Source organism: Xiphophorus couchianus, chromosome 9, assembly GCF_001444195.1.
Source record: "Xiphophorus couchianus chromosome 9, X_couchianus-1.0, whole genome shotgun sequence".
Classification (NCBI taxonomy): Eukaryota; Metazoa; Chordata; class Actinopteri; order Cyprinodontiformes; family Poeciliidae; genus Xiphophorus; species Xiphophorus couchianus.
In genome coordinates this window covers 14081997-14109880 of record NC_040236.1, presented here as the reverse complement: position 1 = coordinate 14109880, position 27884 = coordinate 14081997, and the positions used below count along the sequence as shown (strand labels likewise).

General features: G+C 40.1%; 1 protein-coding gene and 1 long non-coding RNA gene across 6 annotated transcripts; one reads left to right on the top strand and one right to left on the bottom strand.

Annotated features, from left to right (window-relative positions):
* Positions 1-663: 663 nt before the first annotated feature.
* Positions 664-27749, bottom strand: ap3d1 (adaptor related protein complex 3 subunit delta 1). 5 transcript variants are annotated; one of them, XM_028027398.1, is made up of 35 exons: positions 27395-27749; positions 24188-24283; positions 23370-23450; positions 23142-23222; positions 22923-23030; positions 22603-22732; positions 21710-21849; positions 21240-21313; positions 21088-21137; positions 20813-20862; positions 20458-20506; positions 17324-17469; positions 16711-16859; positions 16384-16614; positions 16066-16297; positions 15828-15973; positions 15558-15699; positions 15140-15211; positions 14746-14821; positions 14372-14571; positions 13633-13706; positions 12807-12830; positions 11445-11610; positions 11109-11258; positions 9620-9673; positions 8291-8386; positions 7876-8031; positions 7690-7737; positions 7050-7070; positions 6495-6684; positions 6327-6415; positions 5865-5950; positions 5314-5435; positions 3302-3381; positions 664-3029 (listed from the first exon to the last, which is right to left on the bottom strand). In XM_028027398.1, the coding sequence occupies exons 1-35, from the start codon at positions 27488-27490 to the stop codon at positions 2934-2936; spliced, it is 3801 nt and encodes a 1266-aa protein (XP_027883199.1). In that variant the 5' UTR covers positions 27491-27749; the 3' UTR covers positions 664-2933. The 5 variants fall into 5 exon arrangements, with proteins under 5 accessions (XP_027883199.1, XP_027883200.1, XP_027883202.1 ...); XM_028027399.1 differs by lacking the exon at positions 7050-7070; XM_028027401.1 differs by lacking the exon at positions 9620-9673.
* On the top strand, positions 4288-18975 carry LOC114150754 (uncharacterized). The gene is made up of 3 exons (XR_003596830.1): positions 4288-4298; positions 7670-7674; positions 18675-18975. It is a non-coding gene; the product is annotated as an uncharacterized LOC114150754 (long non-coding RNA).
* Positions 27750-27884: the final 135 nt, after the last annotated feature.

Here is a 27884-nt window from a genome sequence, read left to right as displayed (position 1 = left end):
TTTGCCTCATTTCCGGTTACGACTTTTCAAAATAAAGCGTAAACATCTGATTTACTGTAGTCATCCAAGTTCTGCCCCGCCTCACCCGGAACTTAAGCTGGAGATAGGCACCAGCACCTCCCGACCCGACTAGGAACAGGGGTGCAAGAAAATGGATGGATGGATCCAAGTTCTGAAGCAACAAAGCAGGTCTAGACCGTCATGCTATGTCCTCTGTTGTCAGTTTAATAATGTATTATATTTTAGTAATTTTTATAAATGTATTACCTTTACACCAAATGTGCTGGAACGCACTGGTTTTCACCATGGATTTAACCATTTTCTTGCAAAATCACGAACACTGACCATAACTGTGGCGAGTGAGGTGTCCTTTACATGTTGTGGGTTATTATGTAATAAGTTCTGGTTTTTTGATATGAAATATTTTGGTGACAAAAAAAAAAAAAGAAGCAAAAAACAATTGTAAGGCCAACATTTTTTCAGAACACAAATTGACAATTTGGTAAAAGTTTCATTTAGAAAGTTTGTGCAACTATGTATCACACTTATTTTAAAGAGGAAAAAAAAACACCAGCAGTAACCCCAATTGCTAGCAACTTTGGAGTAACACCTGGGGAGAGACAGGGTTCAGATAAGTCAAAAGACCAACAAAAAAAAAAGTCATTTGGTATAGGCAAGTTTTTATTGATTTATTTTTTGTAACACAAAAAAAAGACTACAGAAGCTTCTCCCAGAATTTATTTCTAGTTTTGATGGACCTTCTTTAAAGGGAGAGTATATAATTTATGTTGTCCTCTTGACATCATGACCATTTACAATGTATGTTTGATAGCTGAGCATGGAGAAGAAAAGGAAAACAAAAATAACTGTTGAAAATCTTTCATTCGAGCGTATATTTCATTGTAACAAGCCAAACGTGGAAGAAGACCTCACAATGAGCTAAGCAAAGAGAGTTGAGACAGTGGTTTGCTTCTCCATACACTGCTTCAGGTGAACTTTTAAACTGGTTTTCTGAGCCCCGTGCCCTCGGTGTTCATGACACCAAACCCCTTCTTTCCCTTGTGTTTAATAATTTAAAACATTCAGTGATATCACGTCTTAACAGGTAAAAACACAATGCCATCGAAAATAGAGCATGATCAAGTAAACAAAATCATATTCAGGGGAAAGGAAAAAAAAAAAAGGACAGTATGGAATGACTTTGTTTAAGCATGTCCTGTGATAGAACAATAACAGAAAAAAAATTACATTCCTAATCATGCAATATACACATTTTAATCTAATATTATGCACACAATGATCATAATAATGAATGAGGAGACAATTTCTCTTGGATTCAGCGAAGTTGTTTTCAGGAACAAGGAATACATACATGATCGTTTTCTTTTGACATTCCTGAAAAACAACAGATCACCTCTGTATTCAGACTAGACTGAATATCAAGTGGAATGGCTGACCCGATGGTCACAGACATCAACATTATCTACAACAGCAGACTGATGCAAAGAAGGGCCTTAACAGTATATATGAACAAACTAGTTTTTATCTTGATAAACAAGGTCAGAAGTCAAAAATGAACAACTCAATTCAAAAGAAAAAAAAGAAGGTTTTGTTAGAGGAGGCAAATTCTTCCTTGGGGTGGAAAAAAACCCCCAAAATGACAACGGAGCATGAAAAGAGGCAAGGCGGTTTTCCGAAGGGCAGGGAAACATCGGGGATGTCACCTGGGTGCCGGCTGACATGGGTGGAACAATCATGCTGCAAACACTCGAGTGGCACAGGCGGAAATATTTCACAAGAACAGAAGAAGACGAAGCAGGTGCTTCCTCCCGGTGGAATTTAACCAATACTGGACTATAGAGGGCCTGAACGGCGTCTGCTAGCACAGAATACGCCTTCCTGGTGGCTAGTTTTACTATTATCAACTATTTAAATCCATTTAATTCATGGAAGGAACGGTATGTCAATTCTTCAGAAGAGCTTGAGTAGACTGTAGGAAAAAAGGCACAGAGCAAAAAAAAAGAAAAGAAAAAAGAACCATTGACCCACTAAGTTTCTTTGTTTCTAAAAACACCACATCTGCTCTGAGCATGACCAATGAGAAATCAGGGACAAAGCTTTCTATTAAACCTTTAAACATCCCTGCCTTTTAGTGTATTTAGCTTTGGTTTTCTCTCTGCTCCATCGGCAATGCAGCTGCCCAAATGTTTAGTCTTCATACACCAGGTGAGGTGACTAAGTTAGAGTACTACATTTTTTCCAGCTAGGACCCAGGTGAAAAAAAAAAAAAAGTCAGTCACATTGTTTTTCCAGGCCCACAGAGCAGAGCTGCAGTAATGTTCAGTAAGAGGGATGCAGGGAGTCGAGACAAAGGCGAAGACAGGCTTCAAACAAAAGAGGAGGAGAAGAGACCCATACGTCAAACAAAAACAAACTACAGACGAAAACATAAAACCTCAAACACAACCTCAAAATACAATTCAACCATCAACAGCAAACATCCAGTTGTTACATTACACGACTGTCAAAGAATGAACTGCCAGCAGGGCGGGAGGGAGGAGGGATAAGGCCTGGGAGAGAAGAGAACGTGAGGCAATCCAGAGCAAGGAGGAGCTGGAAAACACAAGTAAAAATCATGGTACACAACAGAGAAGACGATGCATGTAGACAGTGAGTCTGTAAAACAACAGCGAGGCTGAATGACCACAGAGCTGAGAGTGCAGAGGAAAATAATTTGAAAAGGAAAAAAAAGAGAGAAGTGTAGAGGAATCGGAGTGGATGTGAGGAGAAAGAAATCTTGAAAATTTGAGGACTAATAAATAGGGTGAAGTTGGAGGTGCCAGTCGCAGTGTTTCGTAATGTGATTGTGTTGCCATAATGAAGGAGTGGGTGGCATGGAGGGGCCGGGTGCACCCTGGGGCCGTCAGAAACAATCAGCACTGAGAGAAGGTCTGCTTGATCTCATCCAGCACATTCCCAAGCAGCGTCGGCTCGTCACATTTTGCGTCGATGGACACCGTCTGAGCAGACTGGGAGAGCACAAGCAACAAAGATAACATTTTATGATGAGGTTTAACATTTTTAAACAAAGATCGGAGGCTCTAGTTACAAGAAAAGCAAATCAGCATGATTTTGTTTTAAATTGTACAAAAACTAAAAGGTTTTGGACACATTAAACAAAAGTGGTTGCTCTAAAAATACATCTGTTTTTAATCATCTCTTTTTTTCTTTTGTTTACATGTTTTACATATAAATTAACTATGGTAATGAAGGTACAGCTAACAAGCAAAGAGTCACTTACAGTTTTGACCAGCAGACAGACATGGTGACCCTGGATGGACCTGCTGTACATGGAGGCACAAGAGTCGATCCTCTCCACAACTAATCAAAGAATCACAAGAGGAATAAACTTAGCAGCATTGTTCAGGTTGTTTCCCATTAAAGAGGCATCTGTGGTGGACCCACGGCTGCTCCTTACTGGTCTTATAGGTAATATTTTAATTGGTTTTTCGGACAAAAGCCTCATTATGTCAATGAGAGCATCTCTCCCTGTAAAAGCCTGATACTGAAATACTGTCGACAAGACAGGAAAAGGTTGACTTTTGTGTGGTGAGTTGCATAAACTTCATAATTTCTTAATAACCAAAGCCTACTTACAAAGTTTACTATACATGAAACACTAGGGGGCACTGATAATAACCAACACCTAGTAAAGACAAGTAAAACTTGTGCCAAGATTCTTAGCTCAGAAGAAAAAAAAAAACTTTCTGTAGTTACTTCTTGGTATGGTCCCTGTTTGGCATTTTTTTTTCTTCATATTTGGATTGTTAAATTGAAAGAAATGTTTAACTCTTACATGTTTTCTCTTTCAGTGGTAACAACAGTATGTCAAACTCTGGTAGAGGCGATGTTTTCCAGGACAGTGAAGGTAAGTGCCCACAGAGAGCAGAATCTAACTGGCTGATGGGGGTTGGGACTACTTTCAAAACAACCTAAAGTTTAACTTTATGTTATCCCTGCAAACAGACGTCTCAAGATCTTACGTCTCACTTATAAGCGAGTAAAAAAAGTTTTATATGGGGCTTCTCAAAGAGGAGACACATGAAAGCGTTGTGCAAGTTAAAATACAGACACATATAGAATACAAGCATAAAAAAGGTCCTGCAAACAAAGACAACAATTCAAAGAATGTGAAATGCAATGACTTGGGATTTATTTATAAACGCCTTAGAAAAAAAAAGTCCCAAATCGTTTCTACAAATGTCTGAAGTTGTTGAATCTTGTTACACACAGTGGAAGTGCATTCCACTATCTCAGCGCCACGGACCTCAAAGGCTCCGTCCTCTTTAGTTTTAAATCTGATACAAGAGAAAACCAGAAAACCCTGATCAGCTGACCTCAGGGACCTACTTGGAGCATGCAAGTGAAGCAAGTCAGACAGATATAAAGGTTTTGAACCATTGAGAGCTCTATATTAATGAGAATTTTTTTAAAAGGATCCTGAAACTGATCATTTCCAGCGTTGGCAATATTTCTAAGATGAAAGAAAGAAGAGCGGGTTCCTTTCTAGTAATATGCATCTCGGAGTTCATGTCTAACCAGTACGACGACATCAGGGGCCAGAATAAAAAATTTTTCTTGCCATAGTTCAACTAAAGAATGCTCAATGAGTTTAAAGAGTTGATTTAAACAACAATCTATATTCATACATTGTTACTTCTGAACTGATAAATAGCACTGAGGAACTGGAGTTTTATGTCATTTTAGGTGGGATTTATAAAGACCAACCTGTGACATAAAACAATCTCAATATTTATGTTTATAAACTCAGTTAAAAAAACATCAGGGGCAAATGTAGATAAAATAAGAAAGAGCTGAATGTGGATTTACAATGTGAGACACAGAGCTCATTATTGCAGTTATTCTTATTCTTCTATAACTTTTATTAAAGCTGAAGCTCAGAGTTCTTATTATTCTCCTGTTAAATAAAAACTAAAACTACTTTGAGATTTTAATTTTCACCTCAGAATATTTTAACTACTTTTCAGGAACTTGCTTCAAGTCTTCAACAATTGCATGTTTTGTTTTTTTTTTTATCTCAGGCCCGACTGGAGTTATTGCAGCACTGAAGCGTCAGTGCTGCAGCTAATGCTGATGGCAGTAGAAACTGAAGGTGCTTGTGCTAAGCAAGCACCTGCCCACTTAAAGACTACAACAGAGTTGGTGGAATAACTCAAGAGTGGGTGCTTTTATGGTCTCACACAAATGGAAAACTGTGATTTAAACTTTTAAAAACCAAAGCAGAAAGACTACCTGAGAAGTGGTGGTGGAAGCAGATCCTGGCCAGCAGATGGTGGAAGGGCATGTTGACTCCCTCCAGCCGGATTGAGCTGCTCTTCAGGTCTCCCGACTCCAACAGTTTTGCAAAAGCGTCGCTGAAAAGAACAAACCAGATTACAAAGCATACCTGCGACAGCGGACAAAATGTTCAGCAGTTATCGGTAAGCACATTCCAAAAGTGTTAGTGTCAAAGCAAAGAGAGACAACTAAACTTACAAAAAGTCCCTAAAGCATGAAGAACACTGTTGAGGTTACAAAACATTTAGGCCGTGTACATGACTGTGTGAAAGCACCAATGACCCACAAGCACACAGAGTTCACGACCCTGCGACTTGCTCAAGGTGAGGAGAGTTTATTTTCCAGCTTTAGCTGAACACATGGACATCAGACAGTGTCTCCATTAAAGTGCTTTGTGGGCCCAAATGAATCAGGAATTTTGTTATTGTACTATTTTTATTTTTAAATTGAGAAAAGACATCAATCATTTTTAAATATTTGCTCATGTGTGCATTTAAATCATCCACCTGTAGCAAGGAGTAGTGATTAAGTAGGAGGTGCAGGTAAAGTGCAGTTTGAAGTCCAGTTTCTCATGAGTAGAGTCATCTTCATTCTGCAAAAATAAAAACAATACACAAATATATTTTTATTGTTTTGGTAAAATTAATAAATTACATCCTCTATGGTATTCAATAAGAATAACTTAGTTCATATTCAAATGGAAATGAACCAAGTTCTAAAATGTATACTGAAAAGTCTGAGGACTGAATTAGAAATTTGTGTAAATAAATGTAGAAACAACAACAAAAATTCATCGATAGACCATGACTGGCTCTAAAAAATGAAAAAGAAGGAAAATGAAGACTTCTAGAAAAACCTTTGACAAAAATAAGTTAAGCACCGTCAGTAGAAATGTTCTTGCGGTTCTTCTATAATGCTTCTGTTTTATTTATAGATACAGCGCTGTTCGTGTGAATATTAATACCGACCTTAACAATGAAGGTTAGAGTTCCCTTCAGTTTCTGTGGCATTACGATGCTTTGCACAGTGAAGACAAACCGTGCCTCATTGGACACTCCTTCACCAACAGAGAAAAAGAAATTGTTAGAAAGCCCAACTCGACTTTCACAGGAGGCATTCTGCAGATCCTTTCTGACCTGGAGGAAGTTGAAAGGGGACGACGAGGCCATCGTGAGGACCCGAGCCTTCTGGCCTCTGTAGTTTGGAGTTCAGAGAGTCCAAGACGTTGAACTCCATGGATTTGAGGAAGCTGTTGCACTTGTTTTCAAATATAACAGACACAACCACCTGGCTGCCATCCTGCAGGTTCCCCTGGATGTCATACACCTTGAGAATACACAGGACAGGTAACCAAACAGGTTTTTACGTCATAGTCACAATACCCAATTAATTTGCGAAGCATTTCAGAACTTGGAAAAAAAATTTGATAAAAAAAGACTTTCAAGAAACACAGAAAATTAGATTAATTAGTTTGGAATGAGAGGACGCAGGGCTTCATAGAACCAGTCTGAACACAATAAGATAAACACAGGGACAAACATCAGCCTTAGAAACTGAAGCAACACTCCACAGACGCTTTCATGTATTCTGACCCAGAGGGCAAGTCTGTGAGAAACAACAAGGACAGAGAACAGCACATCTAGGAAGGAGTTTAGAAGATATTCTGTCACTGACAGAATGGTGAGCAATACCTCGTCAGCATCTTCCATCATCTTTAAAAAGAGCAAGAGACCAGAAAGTAATTTAGGCTTTTTTTTCTCCTCTTATTTTATAATAGTTGGTTGTTTTTTTTTAGGCCATAATTGGAAAATCCAGAACATAAATACCACTGGTAACATTTTCACATGAAAACAGCTCATTTACATCAGTGTGTTGGAAAAGTTTTGTATTTCTCATAAATGATTATTATTTTTAATCCAATGTGGAATTTAGAGCCTCGGGGAAAAAACATTAATATTTCATAAACTTCAATGCATTGTATTGGGATTAGACAGACTAACACAAAATGTCATACAATAGGGAAGTGGAATGAAAAGTTGTGGAAAACAATGTCTCCTTTTCATTCCACTTCACACAGTTACCACTTTGTGTAGCTCTATCACATGAAATACCAGCTGCTGAAAGCTGGGTAATCTTAGCTAATGACACAAAAAAACTAAGATGAACAACATTCAGCAACAAAGACAAATGTACTGACTGTTTCTTAAGGTCAAACATAATCCAACTTCTGAGAATCATTCATGTTCATTAGAAACCAAACTGGGGAGATAAATAACATATTGATGCCAAACGGTGAATGAAATTTAAAAAGAAAACGTCCCAGACACTCACCATCTTGATGTAGGAGTTCTCAGCCAGCAGGCAGTAATTGGACATTGGCTGAAAGGAGAGAAAAGCTCAGGTCACATCAGCCATTCTGTGCCACTGATGTTTAATATGCTAAAGTGTGATTGTAGCAGGAAGTGAGTTTGAACAGAGCTAGCAAAACAATGGTGATAAATTTGCTTTAACACTGACCGGGAGGGGCTCTTCCTCCTCAACGGTGCCATTCTGAACAGACTCCTCTCCAGCACCGTCACTATGGTGATGATGGTGGTGATGCTTCTTCTTCTTTTTCTTCTCCTTCTCCTCCTTCTCCTTTTTCTGCTTCTTCTTCTTGTGTTTTGAGGACTTCTAATCATTAAAACACAGAACATAGCCCTGAATTACTGTTAGACCAGACAAATAAGTATATATATATAAAAGCTGAACAGTGAAAGTGGCTGAAGCAGAAGAATACGACAGATGCCATCAGGTTTATGTCACATCATTCACCCCAGCTTGTTGGAAGGAGAGCTGCCAATGCGACAAACCCTGCCAGGGTGTTGTAAACTGGAATCTTGAGGGCTGCGGCAGAACGTTTAACTTTGATCACATTATTAGCGTGACTCACCGTCTCCTCCATTTCTGTGTCTTTGGGTTCATCTGGCTCGGAGTCTGGCGCTGTGACGGAGGGCTCTGGGGCTGCTGCTGCTACTGTTGCTGCTTCCTGCTCAGAACACACACCCAAACATAAAGCACCAGATTAATGCATTAGCAGGAGCAACCACAAACACATACGGCCGAGTTTGCCACATCTGTGTCGGAAGAGGCAAGTGAATTAGGGAGGACGATAAACATGCCTCGCTGCCTTATATGCTGTGTAAAACTGCTGCATTAACCAGCGACACAAACTACGGTGAAAACACTTAAAAGTTAGCAGAACGGGTGGACAAAGGTTTTAAAGAGCTACGGCTTCAAAACCGCTAAGATTTTCTGTCATATCACTCCTATGCTTTTAAAGTTATTTTAGTGAGACCTTTGAAAAAAATGACAAGAGTGACCAGGCTGTCGTCACAGTAACAAGGAGCACCTGATCCTGACTTGACTTGACTTAATTTTGCTTTGTCAAATAGGAATAACAAGCTGTGCAAAAGGCACACTTACCTGAAAATGTTATTGTACATTTTTGCTCTACTTTATGAACTACATTTTCTTTAAAGAAACAATTATTCATACGTTGCCAAGAATAAGAATTATAAAAGCTATAATAATGTTCCTGAAAATATAAAATAAACACCTGCAAAATGCTGTAATGGTTTTTTAAAGTAAACATGCCTATTGTACGGCTGAATATACACAAAATTCAGAGTACTCTGAAGGTAAGTCCTTGCTTAGGTGTTTTCTCAGATCATGAAAGACTTCATCAGAAAATCCCAGACAAATTTTTAACTACAAAATTAGTCTCACAAATAGGAATTTCCTCTCACTAGGTGATACTCCCAGGACTAATATTAAAACACACAACGGACCAAACCCCCGGCCCCCCCAAAAAAACCAAGCAAACAAAAATCCACATGACTGCTAAGGAAGATTCAATAGACGCATCATGATGCAGCGCGGACACCAACAAAACAAATTCCCACTTTGACCTCAATAATAGAAGGACACCCGCTGGGCAAAACAGGAACTAACGTGAACCACTAGCACACACAGACAGTACACAGACATACATGCTAGAAAAAAAGATGTGCGCTTAAAAGTGGGAGTGGATAGACTTTTATATGACCTGTGGGTAGGAAGAGGGGGATGGGGGAGACAAAAAGGGAAGAGAAGCCACTGAAACAGTGTTTGGTCCAACATGTGAGGAAGGTCCATGAGACACAGGATTATGAAACAGGGATGTGCAAACTGAGAACAGAAGGGCAGGATGTGGAGAGAGGGAGGGTGGGAATGACTCAACCTGGGTGTTAGAGGGCACTGGAGCGTTTGAGAGCCAGAAATCCAGATCCGATACCTAGAAGAGGAAGGGAGGGGAGAAGGGGGGCAGGAGGTGAGGGCCACACAGTTTCTGTATTGTACTACTATTCATGAAAACAGACAAGAGACAACACTGTGCTATTTCATGAATAAATCAAGCATTTGGCAAGAGACTGCAGTCAGCTATGAGGAAGCTGATACTAGACCAGAGGAGCTGGTTGAAAGACAGGCTAGGAAGAAGCAACGGAAGTGCTGAGTCAGGGAAGAGGATCAAACATCTGTTTACATGCGATCTTCTTCACAGCAACTGTAATATTTATGTTATAGTGTTTCTGATTAAGTAGGTTTGTTTAGAGCACCTTGCAAAAGTATTCATACATCTTAAACCTCATCATATTTTGTGACATTAGAGAAGTTTAATGTCTGACAGGACAGCAAAGTAGTGCATAATATCGAAGTGGAAGGAAAACCGAGTCCACCAGTGTGTTAATGTAATCAAATTGGGGATGTCAAAATAAGAGCTATTTTAATATAATAGAGACTAAAAAAAAAAAACAGTCTTCTACAAAATTAATTTGTGTCAAAATCGATAGAAAACAAGTCATTGTCACACAGCAGTGCTACAGAAACTCTTAGATCCTTCTGAGCATCACCAGAACAGTCAGGTCAAAGAATCTAAACACTGAGCTGCTGCTGCTGAAGTTTAAAACTTCAGTAACAACCTGGCCAGAGGTTGTTACTGTAGAGTCTTCACAGCCCTCTTTGGCTGACAGAGCAAATGCAGAAGCATTGCTCATTTTGCCCATAAGGCATACAAACAGCAAAATAGAAAAAAGTTGAGGGACAGCGCTACAACTAATACTGCTATAATAAAGTTGTAAAGTTCCTGCACATCGTGATATAACTGCAGGTATGATTTAACAGGGTAACGAGCCTCAGCAGAGACTCTGTTTTAGTAGTTAAGTGACGAAATGATCAGCACGTCCCTTTCATTACTACTCTATTCAGTGACAAATGAGATGGAAGCCAATGTGACCGATAATAAAGCAACTTAATTTTAACACAGTGGTTCCAGACTGAAGTCGACAATTGGAGCAGAAACTCGTCAGAGTAGTCTACTGTTTTGAAAAAAGGTGACTTTTAAGTTGATGCTTTTCTAAAGTCAGAGCTGATTTGATTTATACTTTGTGTTTTTTCCCCCCAATCATAACAATGAAATCATTGTCATTTTATATTTGATAATATTTTCTGCTCTTTAATAAAAAGAACCCTGAATTTAAAAAAAGAAAGAAAAATAGTTGCAGTGATATAGTCTTGCGTATTTTTCTTAGTATTGGTATCAAGTTTGACATTTTCTGTATTGTGTCAACCCCAAACCAGGCTGAGGGGTTTAAAAACTTTTACACGGCACCATAATTTATCATTTCTATTAGATGCTAGCCATTTTTGGCTTAGACTTGTTTTGAAAGTACCTCAGCAGTGGTAGAGGAGGAAGTGGGCGGATCTGCCACTTGACTCGTTTCTTCTGATTGGAGCACAGGTTCGTCAGCCTGACCCCCGAGAAGATCCTCCTCCTTGTCTTCATGTTTGTGTTTTTTCTTCTTTTTCTCTTCTTTGCTCTTCTGCAAAAGCAAAAAAAAAAAAAAAAGATTCATGTTTCAGTCAGGCTAAAGAACAAAGTCAAAGCAGCTGACAGCTTGCTGATGTCCTTTTATAAATCTGATTAACAATTTTAAATATTCTGTCTGTCTTATGATACTAGATAACCTGAATAGTGTGGGTCTTTATGATCAAAACAACTCCTTCACCTTCCGATCTCTCTCTTTGTCTTTCTTCTTCTCTCTCTTTTCTTTGCTGCTCTTCTTCTTGGGTTCCTGCAATGTCGCATTTTCAGTTTCTCCATCTGTTGGGCTTTTCTGGGCCTCAGCGGCACGATGTGACCTGACCGGCAGCTTCTCGCTGTCTGCAAGTGGCCTGGACAAAAAGCAAAATGTACACAACCCCATCACTTAACTCACAAGACTTTGTTACTACTGACCCACTTGGATTTGGTGCCAAGACCTGGAAAACTATGCGTATTAGTTTGTTTTGCAAGCTGACAATACAAGACATACTAAAGTGGAACAGAAAGCAATACTCAGGCACATTCCGGTTTTCCAAAATGCAGAGCTGTGCTATTTCTCTAAGCCTGAAACATTAGACATCAGAACATTTCTCCACAGAAGTCTTCATGTCTTTTCACCCTCAAAGCTAGGCCAGCATGCAGTGTGTCCCCCTGCTGGTGAAGATCTATGGACAGACAACGCTTTCTGTCTGATGTCAGACACCATTTTGTAATTTTTTTGTAAAAATCCAAATTTAGAAGCCAGAAAACATACTGCTCTAGCTTGAAACACATTTTATTTGTAAGCCTCCCATCCATCCGTAAACAACTGTCCAACAAGATGCTCACTTCCTTTGAAGGTACATTCTACTCCTAAAACTAAATAATCTAACCTCACCCAGGATGACTTACAGATAGGGTTTAATAGAAAGATTTTATGAGAACCAATTGATATTATGCTTTTCAAACATACACACTAGCACTGATCAAAGGGCACATCAAAGGACCAGCAGTCAGGTATGACTTGGGAACTGTGGACAGAAGCATTAAGGCATGTACCACATGTGATAAGGTCTCTAAATGCATGCACCATATCATTATTTGAAGGAAACAAAACAAGAAAAAAAAGCTTTTTGGGAGCCTATGCCAGCAGGACAGATTACTAATGATCTGTAAGACCTGAAAATATCAGCACCAACATGCCAATGAATGTTTGTATGCTTCGCTTTATTGATAGTCTTAGTTTAAAGAGCAAAAAAGAAAATAAAACATTTGTTTGAATTAAAACATGCTGATATTGTCAAGTTAAGTGCAAAGGTGCGTGAAAGAAGGGAGGAGGAATCAGGGTAAGAGAACAAGGACTTGCATAAATTGTCCAAAGCAGCTAGTTATAGAAAACACAAGGCAGGCAGAGAAAAGAAAGGAAGCAGGTAGGGCAAGCTCCGACTAGAAAAGGATGAGGCAGCTGCATTGTAAGTATATAGGCATCTATTAGCGGAAAGACAAAGCCGGTAAACCCGTCTGTGTGCAGTCAGAGCCCACTTCCTGTGGCTGGGGTTCTACTCACCTGCGCCCAGCCGACTCCATCAAACTGCCCACACCGAGAGACAGTGATGGTTGTGTGCAAGCACAGAAAAGAGGAAGCAGAAAGCAATGAGGGTGTGAGGAAGGACAGGACCAAGTGGCATCAACTTTGATGCTTTGGTCAGAAATCTCAACACAAAGTGCAGAGTCAAAGTTTTCAGGCTATTTATACTTCTCTAAAGGCATTTTAGCTTGGCTGTTTAAACATGTACAGCTTCAGCTCAGTCAAACAGCTTTGAGCTTAAATAGTCTCAGTGGTTCTCACATCAGCTTTTTTATTGCAGGAAAACATTCGCTTTGAGATTTTCAAATCTGCTCCAGACTGTCGAGCCGTATTATTGACGTCTGTGTGCCTCTTAATCATGTCCATTAGATTCAAAGGTGAGCCATCCAGGAACACTGAGAGAAGTCCCACAGTATTTAAGAAAAAATAAATCAGGTGTTTCAAGGCTAAAATCCTTCGTATGTTGGGAAACAGGAGTTAAAGTGGGAAGAAAATGGAAAAAAAAAATTTTTAGGACAAATTTAACACAAAAAATGTAGGAATTTGATAATTATTAGTCCTGTAATTAGTCCTGTACTAAAAAACAAAGAACTTCAAAATAAAAGATTAAGATAAAATTACCAGAAAAAGAAAAGGAAAAAAAAAAACCATACAGAGTTCCTGGCAAGTTGCCTCCCAGTCCTCAAAAAACAAACACAAAAACCAAGTGGGCTGATTGTTTTGTAGATGTAGTTGGAAGTTTGAAATGAAGAGTTAAACTAGTCAGTACATAAATTGAAGCAGGATCAGAACCATGTGGACTCACTTGTCCAGGTCGATGTCCAGAGCTTTGTGGGGGTCAGTGGGGTCTCTTTCATCATCATCACTGGGTAAGGCATTCTGCAGGCAGGAAGAGGATGCAGCAATTAACACAAGACTTAGTACCTTGGCAAAATATCAATTTTAACAAGAAATCTTGATTTCTATAACCCTGTAAGGCTCAAATGTAACAGTAATTATTAACTTAAGAAAACCGATGCAATTTATTCCCCAGAGTATTTTCTTTTATATGAAATATGCCTAAAAATGTCAACAACGAAAGCACTTTTGATTTAAAACGGAATTTAAACAGAGTTTCCCCAATATCTCAGACATCTACATTGATTTTTGTCTCCAATCAGAGAGGTACTAAGCTACACAAGTTATTCAGAGTAACATCAATACAAGTTTATAAAAATCCATTTGTGTAGTGGTTAGTCATGATGATTTAGCTGCATTGATGTGGTTTAAAAATAAAAAATAAACTCTGATTCTTATTATATTCCAGGTTTTTAGGGCACCTAAACGTATTGAAAGCACTACTTCGTATCTTAGTGAATTTACTGCTCTGCTTCAGCTCGATGAATCAGTTTCGTTTTCCTAAATTACTAGTGGCTTCATGCATCAACTCAAATAGCAGCGAAAAGTTTAAATAAAAAGCAAAACAGTAGTAGTAACTGATGTCTGGGTCAATACTTAACTCATGGCGTTTCTAATTGACCATTGCAATCTCCCAGCATGCCTACCTCTGGCATCTCCTCTGTAACAATGTCCACCATGTGAGCTGGAGTGATGTCCTCTTCGCTCTCCGGAGCCGAATCGTGTTTCTTCCCTCGTCCGCTGCGCTTTTCTTTCCTCTTCTTCTTTTCCTTCTTCTTCTTCTCTGCTCTCTCTTTCTGACGGCGCTCCTCCTCCATTTTCACATACTGATCAGACATAGGCAGACCTGACCAACAGGGGCGTCGTTTATAAATAAGACAAATGAAAGAAGGCAAGAAGCAAGAGAATGGCAAAACACTGTGGAATAGTCATTTTAAATATGATTTTGGTGACTAATTTAACTAAACTATTAAGATGTTTTTAAAGTTTCTTTGATTAATGTTATGATATTTGACCCCACCTGGGACTTTGAGAGGCACATTGAGGTCAATCTGCACTACTGGGATGTGCTCCACTCCAGGAGCTTCTTGATACACCTACAGAGATAAAAAAGAAACATTTTTTAAAAACTTAATTACAGTGCAGTTAATATCTGTTAATTTGATGAACGAGATGCGCAAATGGATGAGCAGAACATTGGATATATTCCATTGACGACTAAAGACGCAATCAAATCTGGGCATACAAATATTTTTTTTCATACTCTACATTCTTCTAAAATCATCCTGAACAAAAGAACAATGATAAAAAAATATCCTTAAGTTTCTAACCTGCCTATTAACTCAGTGTTTCATTTAAAGAGTGCAAAACAAAGCACTATTATTTGTAAAAAATGAGTGAAAAGACCAACATACCTTCTGAGAGGACGGGGAAGCCTTGATGTAGAACGGATTGTTGGCTTGCTCCTGCTTTCTCGCTTCCCTCCTCTGGGAAAGAAATAAAATCTGCATCATGAATTAATCCATGGATAACCTCCTTACTCCGTTTTAGAACAAGCAGGGATCCACAGGGGAAGGCAGATAAATAATGCTTAAACCCTGAGCTAAAGATCAATACTTTTTTTTATAAAACAAACACTGGCCAGGAATATATTCAGGCTATATCTTTGAGAATTGAGAATGTCAAAAGAACATGCAAATGAAGGTGAAATGAAGAGATTTGTATTAACCATCGCCTTGCACTAAATAATGAAACGCAGATAACAGGAGTAAAATCTTCTGCAACAAAATGAAGCCAGTAAAATGTGCAGCTGCTGCGTTACTCCATGCTTACCCTTGCGAGCTCTTTCTCGTCCACCTCTGTGTGACGGGGTCTGGAGTGTTTCGGCTCCTCCTTTGCAAAAATCGCCTTCGGCTGCTCGTCCTCAGACTCACTTTCAGAAGGCGGTTCATTGATCCAGGCGTCCAGGTCCAGGCTTTACAAACATAGAAAGATTTTCACACTTCAGTAGTCAAAATAATTATGAATGCGCTGAAATTTTAGCTGTAGTTAAATATGTCGGTACATGGTAAAGAAAAAAAAAACAAAAAAAAACATACTGACCCTTCAGGAACAGGAACTTTCTTCTGTGCTTTCGGGGCCACAGGGTTGAGTTCTCCTGCAAACAGCGCGTTGACTTCCTCTGCCACTTCCACGTCCTTCTGCTGAAGTTTCTGGATGTACTTGACCAGCTGCAGGATGCAGGACGCCTGAGGACAGAAGGTGAGCCAGTCAGCATTACACATACTTGACCAGATTAGTTTGTCCGGGCGTGACCTGTTCAGCTCCCCGTTTGCCTCACCCTCTCCTGGACTTCGAGGTTGGCGCTCTGTACGAACAGCGGCAGCCTGTCTATCATTAGCTGGCTGGCTTCCTGCGCAGCTGTGCCGTCTGTGTTCCCCTCCTCGCCCTTCAGCACTGTTGCAAACAGCTTGGCTGCATTCTGAACATACACAGCCTGGATGTGGCCCGGCAGCGTGGCCACCTTGGGCCGCAGCATGGCCTCCAGCGTCTGCATCGGGTTCTCCAGGTGTCTACCAAAACGATACGATTTATATAACTGCCCGCTTTCGGAGTCGTCCTCCGCTCGGCACATTTGTGTGTGGAAATGTGAACTCACTCGGAGAACTCGCCACAGATCCAGGCCGCAGCGTACAGAACCTCGCAGATGCCGTTCCGCTGCGTGTTGCCCGTCAGCAGGTGGGCGTTGTCCAGCAAAGTGGCCATCTGAGCGACGGCGAATGCTCGGATGGCCTTCACCCGAATGGCAACGTCCAACATCTGAGAGGCGATGAGGTGGCCGTGTCGTGTGCCCTCTAATCGGGTCAGCTCCACCAGAATGCTGATGTACCTGTCAGTCACGCACAGGGCAGCGAGTGGCGTTCAATCCAACCAAGTTAAACTCTGAATGAGGCAGAAAAGAGCGCAGGCAGATGGCAAAACAAACCATTCAAAGTTGGTGATGTACTGGTAGTTGCTCTGGCTGCAGATATCGATGATCTTGGTGAGAAGTTCATCCCTGTAAGTGGTTCCTTCAGCTTTGTCCACATGCAGCATCAGCTTCTTTACAATCTCCATCAAGTTCTTCTTAGAAACCTGGACAAAGCAGAAATGCGATCCGTAATGATGAATTAAGGTTTGATTTAAAGTCTCTTACCTTAAAAAGACAATAAAAACAAATTGCTGAGGCTAACAACACACATTTTCCTTCATGCATGAGCTCTATGAGCTTCCCGTTTATTCATCCTGAACAAGCGTCATAATGCAGGAAACTAAATTAACTGAAGATGCACTCGGTTTTGTTGCCAGCTTCCAATTTTTGTAAAACTCTGAGCTGACGATACAGATTTAATCTTATTCTGGATAAGATAAGCACTAATTTCTTCAAACCATCTTGCTGTGTTATCAACTTTCATTTATATTAAGATCAGCTTCCACGTCTTTGTGCTCCCTCCTGTTTCATTTTACACATTTCACTGAGACGAAAATAGCTTTTACAAGCATGACTACATATATCATACAAGGGTCAAACAGTGTGGAGTGTCGTTTCAGCTCCATACCATGCCGTAGAGAAGGTCCAACGCTCTGAGACGAATGGACTCATCTTTGTCATCGAGACACTGCAGGATAAGGTCCTTATGAGACTGGACAGACTTGGGGTGCGTCTTCAGGATCTTGGACATGGCGAGCAAGCCCAAGTATTTCACTGCACAAAGATGAAAACACACAACCTCATACAATGAACCTGATAGATTACAGCTCCGAATGTTTTACTAGTTCTTATGTCTGCTGATTAGCAATTTGTTTAGACAGCCAATTATTAATTTATGTGGATATTAATATTTTAATTATTTATCTCAGAAATTTTAAGCTATATTCCAGTCCAGCTGTAAATGCATTCACCCTAAAAGGGCTGAACTAGACCAGGTAAAATAGGCTTTTTAAAGTTTAAATACTTCAGCGATTCCATTGAAGGAATAAAACTCAGCTTGATGAGAATAATTAGAAAAAGACTGATATAAAAAAATATTTCAGTTCTTCTTAATGAGTATGGCCAACAACTGAGGAAAACGTTAAAGTGAAGTTTCTCAGAAAATGTGAATATCACCTAAGAGCAATTGAAGAATTTTTACAGGAATGTTGCACTCATGTGCACAATAATAGGAAGAGGCATGACTTTGCAGTCACCCACACCCTCTTGTAGAAAAGCAAATTACTGGAAAGATTAGTGGATGGAAAAAGTGTGGTAGAAAACTATGCATAAGTAACAGCATAATGGCAGCCTCAAGAAGACTGTGAAGGAAAGACTCTTCAAGACGTTTCCGTTTTCATTAGCTGTATGCCATAATCATCACAACTAAGGAGAAATAAACACTTGAATCACTTTGTCATGAACTTATGAACTGAGTTATTGAAATAAATTAACTTCATGATTTTCTAATTCACTGAGATCATCCTGTATAAGTCCTACTACAAGCTATGGATTCAAAAAGGAAAAACAAAAAAAAAAAAAGGGAAAACAGTAAGACAAAACACACAGGACAATGGAAAGGACAAACGCACGTACACACAGGAGACTAGTTTTGTTTTGATTTATCCTTTAAGTCCCTGACAGATGTTCCTCACACACCAAAAGGATTTTCTAAAATAGACATTCTGTCAGTCATCGTATTGGGCAGAGAATAATAAAGCCTCTCAGCTTTCTCAATCAATAAACGTGAAGCAGTGACCTTGGGGTGAGGAAAGGCTAGGTGCAGTGAACGCCATCACACAAACGGCCAGCCACTGACGTCGCTACTTCACAAAAACAGCAGATAACGATTAATACCATCTTTGACAAGTTATATGATGCAACGGTATCTATTTTTGCACAATGCATTTTCTTTTACTGTGAGCAACAAAATAAACTAGAAAATTTCGGAAGAAATTTAGCCGGGGCCTGCCAAGGCGCGCCCGGGGGGTTTGGGCCCGGCGTCGTCTCGCTACAAATCGGCATCGACGCTAAAGAACGCCGCAACGTAATCAGTGGCACGCGGAGAACCGCAAGAACGTTAAGCGAGGCGGACGTGCACCATTCGGTATGATTTAAAATGTTGTCAAGGCTAGTCATTTAGTCAGTTTTCCACACTGTCATTTCTTACTCATCTTCATTGAAATACTGCAGACACAACCTCAGTTTTTAAATTCAAGCTGAAAAGTTCAAAGTGTAACTCAAAAAAACCACACAGCTTGACTATGCATTAGTGTTTATTTACCCTGTCATTGTCCATTTATATTTAAGACACAAGTTTGCCAGCCTGCTGGTTACACGCTTGTTAGTGTGCCAGTTTGTTCTGTAAACATTAAAACCACTTTCCCAAAGGGGAAGTAATAATTTTAGAATGCTGCATTAGCTCTGCATTTGAGCCATTTCTCATCATGGAGCTGAAAACAAAACACTTAAGATCGCTTTATTTAGCATCAAAAAACTGGTTATGAGCTCTGCAAGTCTTCCTAAAATGAAAGCTCAGAATTTAAGTAAAAATAAATTAATGTTAGAGCCTAATCTTTGCTTCTAACAAAATACTAGAGATGCAGATTTCAAATTTTTATATATTTTTTTAAGTCTGGCCACAGAAGGAGTTTTCAATACTTAAGTGAGGATTTTTAAGATTATCCTCATTTATGAATAAAAAGCTCATTTACCTAACTTTTACCTGACACTTATGAACAACTGCAACTAAGCGGTTGGTTGACGTGTTTATTGTTGATAATCTGTGGGATTTTAATTTTAATACATTAGAAAACATAATTGTTTACTATTTGACCTGCTGATCACAAAACTGAGCAAATTAGAGTAAAAATTGCTCATTTTGATAACTTTAGAGCATTCAGTGTCCATTCTGCTGTAAAATATCTCAAAGAATTTCTGATAAAGGCAAGATGCAAGGCTAAAACAAAGCCCAGCTCTAAAGAGGAGGGAGGGAAAAAAAGGTCATGATGTTCATGCATGCTTTACATTTTTTCCATTTTTGGTTGATAGGCAGTGCTTTCTCAGTCAGTATGTTTATTCTGATTTCCAAAACAGGTTCAGTCTCCAGCGAGGTTTACCACCTCTAGTTACCATAAGAAGGCATTCGTTTTGCATCACAGTACAGGCCGCTATTTAGACGTAGCAGACTCGGAGGACCAACAACAATGCTCTAAAACCAAGCCACATTTGATCAAAATATCTTGAATATTTTTTCAGCGGAAGATAAAAGGATAAACAAAACGTTAAACCTCAAATTCTAACATACTACCACCAAAAATCCACTGTCTACACCACATACACACACCTACCTAGAAATGGATGTCCGGATAACTCGAATGGCTGACTACAACAATATAAAAACCAAAACTGTTGTGAATACACAACTCCAGCTTAAAGCCTTTTTCCCCCTCAAACTGGATGGTTATTGAGCTACGCACTGAAGCAGTCTGAGAATGAACACTGCAAGCTTCTTCACAGTCATACTCAGCAATTTGCAAATGCTGCTTAGGAACAATGGTATTCCAAGCAGGCCTTCTAATTTAGTAAAAGTGCAATAAAGTTCGAGTTATCCAGAGTCAGGAGGTCTACGGTCTGGTCGTCTACGGGGGCCGACTGTTCCACAGTCAGAAACACACAGACAATGAGAAAATGACACACTGCAGGCATTGACAGAGGGCTCACAGTTCTGGTCCGAGTCTTCTATCAGGATTCGCAGTTTCTGCACACAGAGCTGTGGGAGAGAGAGAGAAAGAAAAAAAGAAACAGGAGAAAAACAAAGGGAACAGAGGAATTAATGATTTTCTAGACCTTTCCACACCAGGACTGATTCCCAAAAGGAAATATCATGCAAAAAAATCTGGAGCACCTAACTTTCTGGATCACTGAAAAATTGACTGAATGAAAAATGTCTTTTGGCTTTCCAATCAGACAGACCATTTGCTCATCATGCATTATGATTCAGCTGGAGTGGAAAGGATTGCATTGAGTGTAATTTCCAATGCAACTTAAATAGGGATGGAAAACTGGAGCTCCCTACCTGGATGCTAGCGCTGTGGTTGGGCATCCCAGAGGACAGAGAAATCAACACTGCAATGAAGGACAACAAGGCGATTAGCTCAGGTCTGGAATCTTTACAGAAGTTTGACTTACACATTTGGATAAATGGGATTTACTGGATGGCAAAATGCATTTTTAACTTTCAGGGCTTACAAACTCAACAGTAGGAGTTGTGGTTTAAATCTCGGAGTGTAATCTCTTAGAAACACAGCAACAATTTGTTGAATGCATTCCCCACAGATTCCCAGTACTGACCTGCAATTACAGTATTGACACATTCATACAGCAAAGACATGGCAGAGGTGCTGTGGGAGAGAAAGAAGAGTTAAAGAGCAACAGATTAATTTGCCTCAAATTGGAATATTTTAGCATCCATAGGAAAAATATAAGCAGGACTTTGATCTCACCTGTGGATTAAGTTTGTCAGAGGCTCAATAAGCTTCTTCCCCAACCTTGGCTCCAGCGGTGTGAGCGCACCAAACTGTTAGGAGAGGAAAAGGGTGACAATGTTGTCAAATTAAATATTGGAGTTACAGTGTTAGAATTTGCCAGTTTTCCATGTGGAAGCTTCAGCACACATTAAACCTGACTGTAAAGCTAAAAACAACACAACTCTGTTGGAAATCCTTTATCTCTTGTATCCAAAGTGTCATGTGATCTTGTGGGAAGAAGAGGAATCATTTTCTCAGTGTACATGCGCTCTTTTAAATAGTAAAATACTTAAAAAGTATAACACACACACACAAAAAAATAATACACCAGAACAAAAAGCACTGGAGCGGATTATTTATTTGCTCCAGACCTACTGGTGTTGACAATTCTCGTGTTTCTAGTTTTTCCGTTTACTGCAGCTGCTCCAGTCGTCCTGTTCACTTACCAGTTTGATGATCTTAATGAGAACCCAGTTATTGGTGGAGGAGGTCATAAGCTTGAAGAAAAGGGGGGCGAGAGACAGATAGTTCTTTGGGTTTCTCCTCGCCAGCTCACAAATCACATTGACGGCTGCTGACTGGACACCTGAGAGAGAGCAGAAAATAATTAAACAAAGGGAAAAAAGCCAATGTGATTGCAATGTCAATGCGATTGCATTATAATGCAATCACCTTTACTAACTGACTATTTCAAAGGTGTATATCATGCATAGTGGGGGGAAAAAAACCAATGATAACGCAAGAACAACGAAAAACAAAATTTAGAACAACAATTATGTTTTATGTGTAGCAGGCACAGCCGATTTTTTTTTTTTTTACACAAAAATTGGTTAAATATTTTACACCGTTTTTTAAATTGTGTAAAAAATTATGTTGCAGAATAGAATAGAATCCACATTTTAATCTAAGTTCCAATAATGGATGGGTAGAAGTATATAAATGTTTAGCATTACAGCTCATGTTTGACTTTTTAAATACTCACAGCAGCAAGACTGAAACCTGGGACATTGTTTGCAAGTATTTTTAATGTGTTATATTGTGAGGCTGCAGCCCTCAGCTGGGTGCTGACATGAGATTTAACACTTGAAAATGTCACACCCCAGTTAATTTTAACACTACAGCAGCACCATGTAACCTTTATTTCCCATTCACTGTAAAACAGTCCTGGTAAGACACACCAGGCTCCCATAATTTTGTTGATTATATTCATCTATGATTTGAAAAAATGTTTTAGATGGCAACATATCATAGTGCCATCACATATGCCTCCAATAAGCACCACAAACTGATGGAAAATGCATTTCTGTACAACAAACTAAATGCATATCTTGGTAATTACCTGGATCTGGGTCCTCCAGTTTCTCCTTGAGTCTTGGGAAAGCAGGGCGCAGAGATTCTGGGTACTTTAAAAATACCTTATACATGATCAGCACAGCTTTCTTCCTGATGTAGGGTTTGGTGTGGGACATCTGAGTAAAAAACAGCAAAGGAAAGGAGAAATATGATAGTTTTATTCAAATTTTAAAAAGAATATACATTTCTTATCTATTCTGAAAAAAAAAGGCCTCGAGGGAAAACTGGACATGCAGGGCATGAAAAAAAAGACAGGACACTGGAGAATGAACCATCCAAATAAACTTGACATTTTCTGTGACTCACCAGTGTCATAATGTCATTAGCGAGATCCCGTGCCAGATCAGGGGTAACAAAACAAGACAGGCCTGTTAGGGCAACACCTGTGTCATACTGGTTGGGACTACTGAGATCCTGCGGGGGGAAATGGCCAAACCAGAAAGAAAAATTGTTGATTTAATGAAAACCAGTCAGCTCACAATAAAGCATGAACATCAAGGCGCACAAAACAGGTGCATCGCTGACCTTTCGGATCTGATTGGTTGTCAGCATGATGACATCTGTGCTCTCGTGAAAGCACTGCGAGGCTGCCAAGTAACCAATCCTCTGCAAAAAGAAAGGCAAACACATTCATCAGCAAGTTGACAGAAATGTACCTGAACAGCACATTTTCCAGAGACAATTCATGGTACTGCTTTCAGAGAAGCCTTCTGTTGTGAGATGAGCTCAGCAATAACAAAACCGTAGTCCTACCTTGTATGTGAACTTGGAGGAACTCATGACTTCAACGATGTTGAAAGCAGCCCAGCTGACATCGTAGCCCAGCATCTGAAGCTGAAACACAGACGGGATGGATACGGTGGGCATAAGAGGAGGAGAGGGCGGCTTTAAACTGTGCCTGTGATAAATACAGAAACTAAAGCTTTGAATGTGAGCAAAGGCGGCAAAATAAATGGAGGTTTAAACCTTGATGCGTCTGCAATCTCCAAATACAAAACTGATTACATTTTAATTGGAAATTCTGCTGCTAGTAGTGGTGAAATCTCCAGCTGCTACACATTACAAGCAGCTACAATATCACAGAGTTCACCTGACGAAGTTTTACAAGAAGCCATGAAAAATATTTCACCATCATTTTGTTTTGCATATCAAGGTGAATCTATCTGCATCATTCCTTCCAGTTATAAATAACACCATATATTCATAATAACTGAACATAATCAAATTCTATCACTTTTTTCCTCTCTTAAAAAAACTGCAAATTGATTAACAGTATAGTGCACAATGTCTAACAAGACAAAAACAAAACTGACTACGGTTTTCTGTGCTTCTCTCACTTGTCTTGCAGTGGAATGCACATCAATACTTAACCCTGCAAACTGCATGGAGCAACGCTTTCATTTTTAGCAGGCGCTTAAAAACGAGGACATGGTCTTCTACCAGAAGAAGCAGGGAGGGAATGGATTAAACCGTCAGCGCTACACAGTGTCTCATCTGTGTGTGCATGAGTGTATATGTGCGGAGCAGAAGTGACAGGCGGTGGCAGGGTGTGCAGGCAGAGGGGATCTTACGTAGGTGAGCTTGCACACAGCATTGGCCTTGACAGCAATGTTGTCTTGCTTGAGCTCCTGTTTGATCTCGTCGATGCATGTGGAGATGTATTTGGCCTGCGGACAGACAAAAGGAGCGGGCAAGGGGAGAATAGACAAAAGCAGACACCAGATCAGATTAGGTAGAGCAATATCCGGAGCGGCACGTTTCGACCAAGCAACAGAAAGCCAGCTGCAATGTTCCTGGTTGTTCTGTTGTCGCTTTCCAGTCGACAGAAGGGGGAACTAAATAGTTTGCACAAGTCCTGCCCTTTATGTTGCTCTCCATCCAAGATTGTATCTATTGACGCGCCTACTGTTGGCTCAGGGAGGCAGCTGAGTCATACGTCAAGCTGTAATCAAATACAATTGTCTTGAACTACTTCAAATAAAAAAAGCAGTAAAACATGGAAGAGGACATCGATTAATCTGTGTCTGGTTTATTACTTCAAAAATTCAACTTATTACTGCTGTTGGTGTCGAATGTTAACTTTTTTTTTCAAAAAACACATTGAAATGCAGCTTATTACTAAATGGGTCAAATGAGTGAAATTAGCCTGAATTTAAAACAAAAGACATTATAAAGTGAAATAAAATCATTAGAATAATTGGAATTGAAGTTCCAACAATTTAATAATAATAATAATAATAATCAAATAAATAGAAAACACAAAGCAGAGTTTCTTAAGCAGAGATATAAAAAACATGATATGAGGCAGAGCCTTCTATAACTTAATGATGATGAATGAAGAATCTTGACTACCGTTCATTTTTCACAGGTCTTTTCAGTAGCAACTGAGAAGTTGACCTCAGTGCTCTGACTGGAGAATTACTGCACAACACATCAGCAATCTATCCAGGTGAATGTCCTGACTCCTGGGTGGTAGAGCATCTTTTCGTTCCACTTAACTTTCCTTTCATATACTTGGACAAAGCACTGAAAAGTCCATTTCTTTAGGAACAGCTTTTGTGGCTTACACTTTTTATGACGGGCTGATAAGCAACTCTGCTAGACAATGGTCAATTCAACAAGTTTAACTTTTTCACCTACTGAAATAATTACCATTCATGTGATACTCTGAATCATTCAGATGCAACTGCAAAAAGCTCGAACCAACCAAGAAATAAAAACAATTAGAATCCTGAAATGATCATCTCCAAATAAATAGAATAAATTATTCAATAAGTATTTATACAACCACCCATTTAATTCAGCAGTGTGGAGTCAACAGCTTTCATGCAAGAAACCAAGTCAGCCATTGTTGAGAGGGGCAACCCCACAAAACAAACACATATAGCTATGTGGAGTGTGCTGGTCATGTGTATGCAGTCATGAGACGGAACAGTGACAAGAGGAGGGGGGCAAGGGTTGCTGAGCTCTGCTGCTGACGATCCATGAGACGCTGCGTTTTGCAGAGATTGCACAAAAAGAGACAGTCTTATTCAATGACGCTCAGAACCGATCAAAATAACTCAAATAACTGGGGCAACGCCAACACACTGATGCCAGTGGCTTCTACCTAAACAGGGCTGGAACTATACTAGAGCGTGCGAGTTCTCCCAAGTTGTCCCATTTCCTTCCTTTAAACAGAAGAAACCAACAAACAGCTCAAAATCGTTTCCTCTATGAGTTCTTTAAACCGTTCAGCGACATCCCCGCGTATTTCTTCCGTTTGCTCTCTGTGCATAAGCACCAAAGGGAGAACGAATGAATAAACCGTGTGAAAGATGTCGCTCACATGTGAAAAGCAAACGGAGAGCAAGAGAAAATGCAGGCTGCCCACGGTTAGCACACACTCACAGGAACACAGAGACATAGTATTAATATTTTAGCAAACTGTCCACTGTCGGCTGGGCAACCAGCAACTTATCTGGGCGACCAGGGTTAGGTTACAACTGACGGCGAGTACAAAACCACGATTCGAGTCAAGAGATCAAACCCAAACAGGCTTGAAGGCCACAGCAGGTCCCAGAGTTTTATTTAGAACATTTGATTTCTTTCTTTTTAATAGAATCTACTGGTTTAGTTGCTGCAAAACATTGATGAGACTGTGAGGCGGCCAAAGTTAGACAGAAATCCAACACCAACCACTAGTTACGACTGCATATACCAATTACACTACCTGGTACCCACTAAGCATTTCAACATCAACAACCAGGCTAAGCATCACCAGCACAAGATGATTTAAAAGATCGGTTTGAGTTCCCCACTGCCTTTGCTCACAGAGCTGCAACATGGATGATATCATCGAGCACAGAGTCAGGCTCATTGCTAGGTCATTCTGTGTATGTTAAAGCCACTGCTTCAAAATGGTTCACTTCATTCGTTTTAAGAACAAGTTGGAGGAAGAAGATGGCAATGAATCACAGTTTATCAGGAAATTACTGCTGAAACATTTTTAGGACTTTTGCCTTTGAATTCGTCGCAGAGGCAGATTATGTGTACGAAAAAGGTTTAATTGTTGTGATTTTATTCTGTTTTAGCAGAATGGGGATGTGTTTCGCCCTGGGTTGAAGGTTAAATAAGAATATACAGTAATGTAGCTACAAGGGGGTCAAAATGTGACGTGACACAAACCTCCTCAGCTTTGGCTGCAAGGTACAGCACAACGAAACTGAGGAGTGATGTTTTCTTTACATTTTTGCTATTTAGACGCCGAACCAACATATTAGTATACGTTATTAATTAGGGTTTTTTTTCTCCCCAATCATACGTGTAATAGCATTAAAGCCAGTGGGAAGCCTGCTCTGCCCCCCAGTGTGTGGCCTGCAGGCCAGTTCAGTAATCCTTCGGTGTGTTTTGATCTCAGCTATGCTGAGCAGTAATTTCCTGGTAAACTGTGATTCATTGACATCTTCTTCCTCCATCTGTTAGCCAGCTGGCAGTATCAGCCCTGCAATAAGCCACCTCGTCAAACACCTGACACGGTTCTGAAAACTACCTTGTGGGTTTCATTCTGTAAAAAAAAAAAAAAAAGTCATGAAAGCAAAGCTAACTCAGCTGCCTAACCCCGGCTGCTTACCTGCTAACCGCTGGCTCTAACGTCTGGCTAACTTACCCACTGTTAGCCGTTAACGTTGGTTAGCTAGTCGCGGTATAACGGTGATGCTAAAATGAGTTGAATAATAAAAAACATTGCTAAATGTTTGCTAGTAGGTGTTCCAGGTGGCCGAGTGTGCTCCTTTTACCTCATCTTCCTTGTGATTCCGAATGCCACGTACTAAATCCTGGAGATTTTTATCGAAAATCCGATCGATGCTGCCTTTGACAATCTTCAAAGCCATGTCTGCCTGTGACTTGCGCCGCTCCGCTCTGTCCCTCGGGGCTTAAGCGCCTTGCAGTGACGGTCCTTCTGAGTGCAGATCGAACCGACCGACCCGCTGGGCTAGTCTCTCATCCACCCGGGTACAGTGGCGTTGGCGGTCCGCTACAGTCTACCGAGCCCGGGTGGGTAGGTGAAGCTGCTGAGGCCGGACGGGGCGTCCTGAGCTGTGCAGAGACGCTGGCAATGGATCAGCGTAGGAAATGGCTGACAAAATGGCGTCTAAAGTCAGCTGACTGGAGTGTTGAAGATTCTCATGTGGGAATCAGAGGAATTAAAGATCCAGAGCCCTGAAAAATCAGCCTGCTTCGTTTGACGATGGGTATTATTACATTTGGTGCTTTTGTTTAATAAAC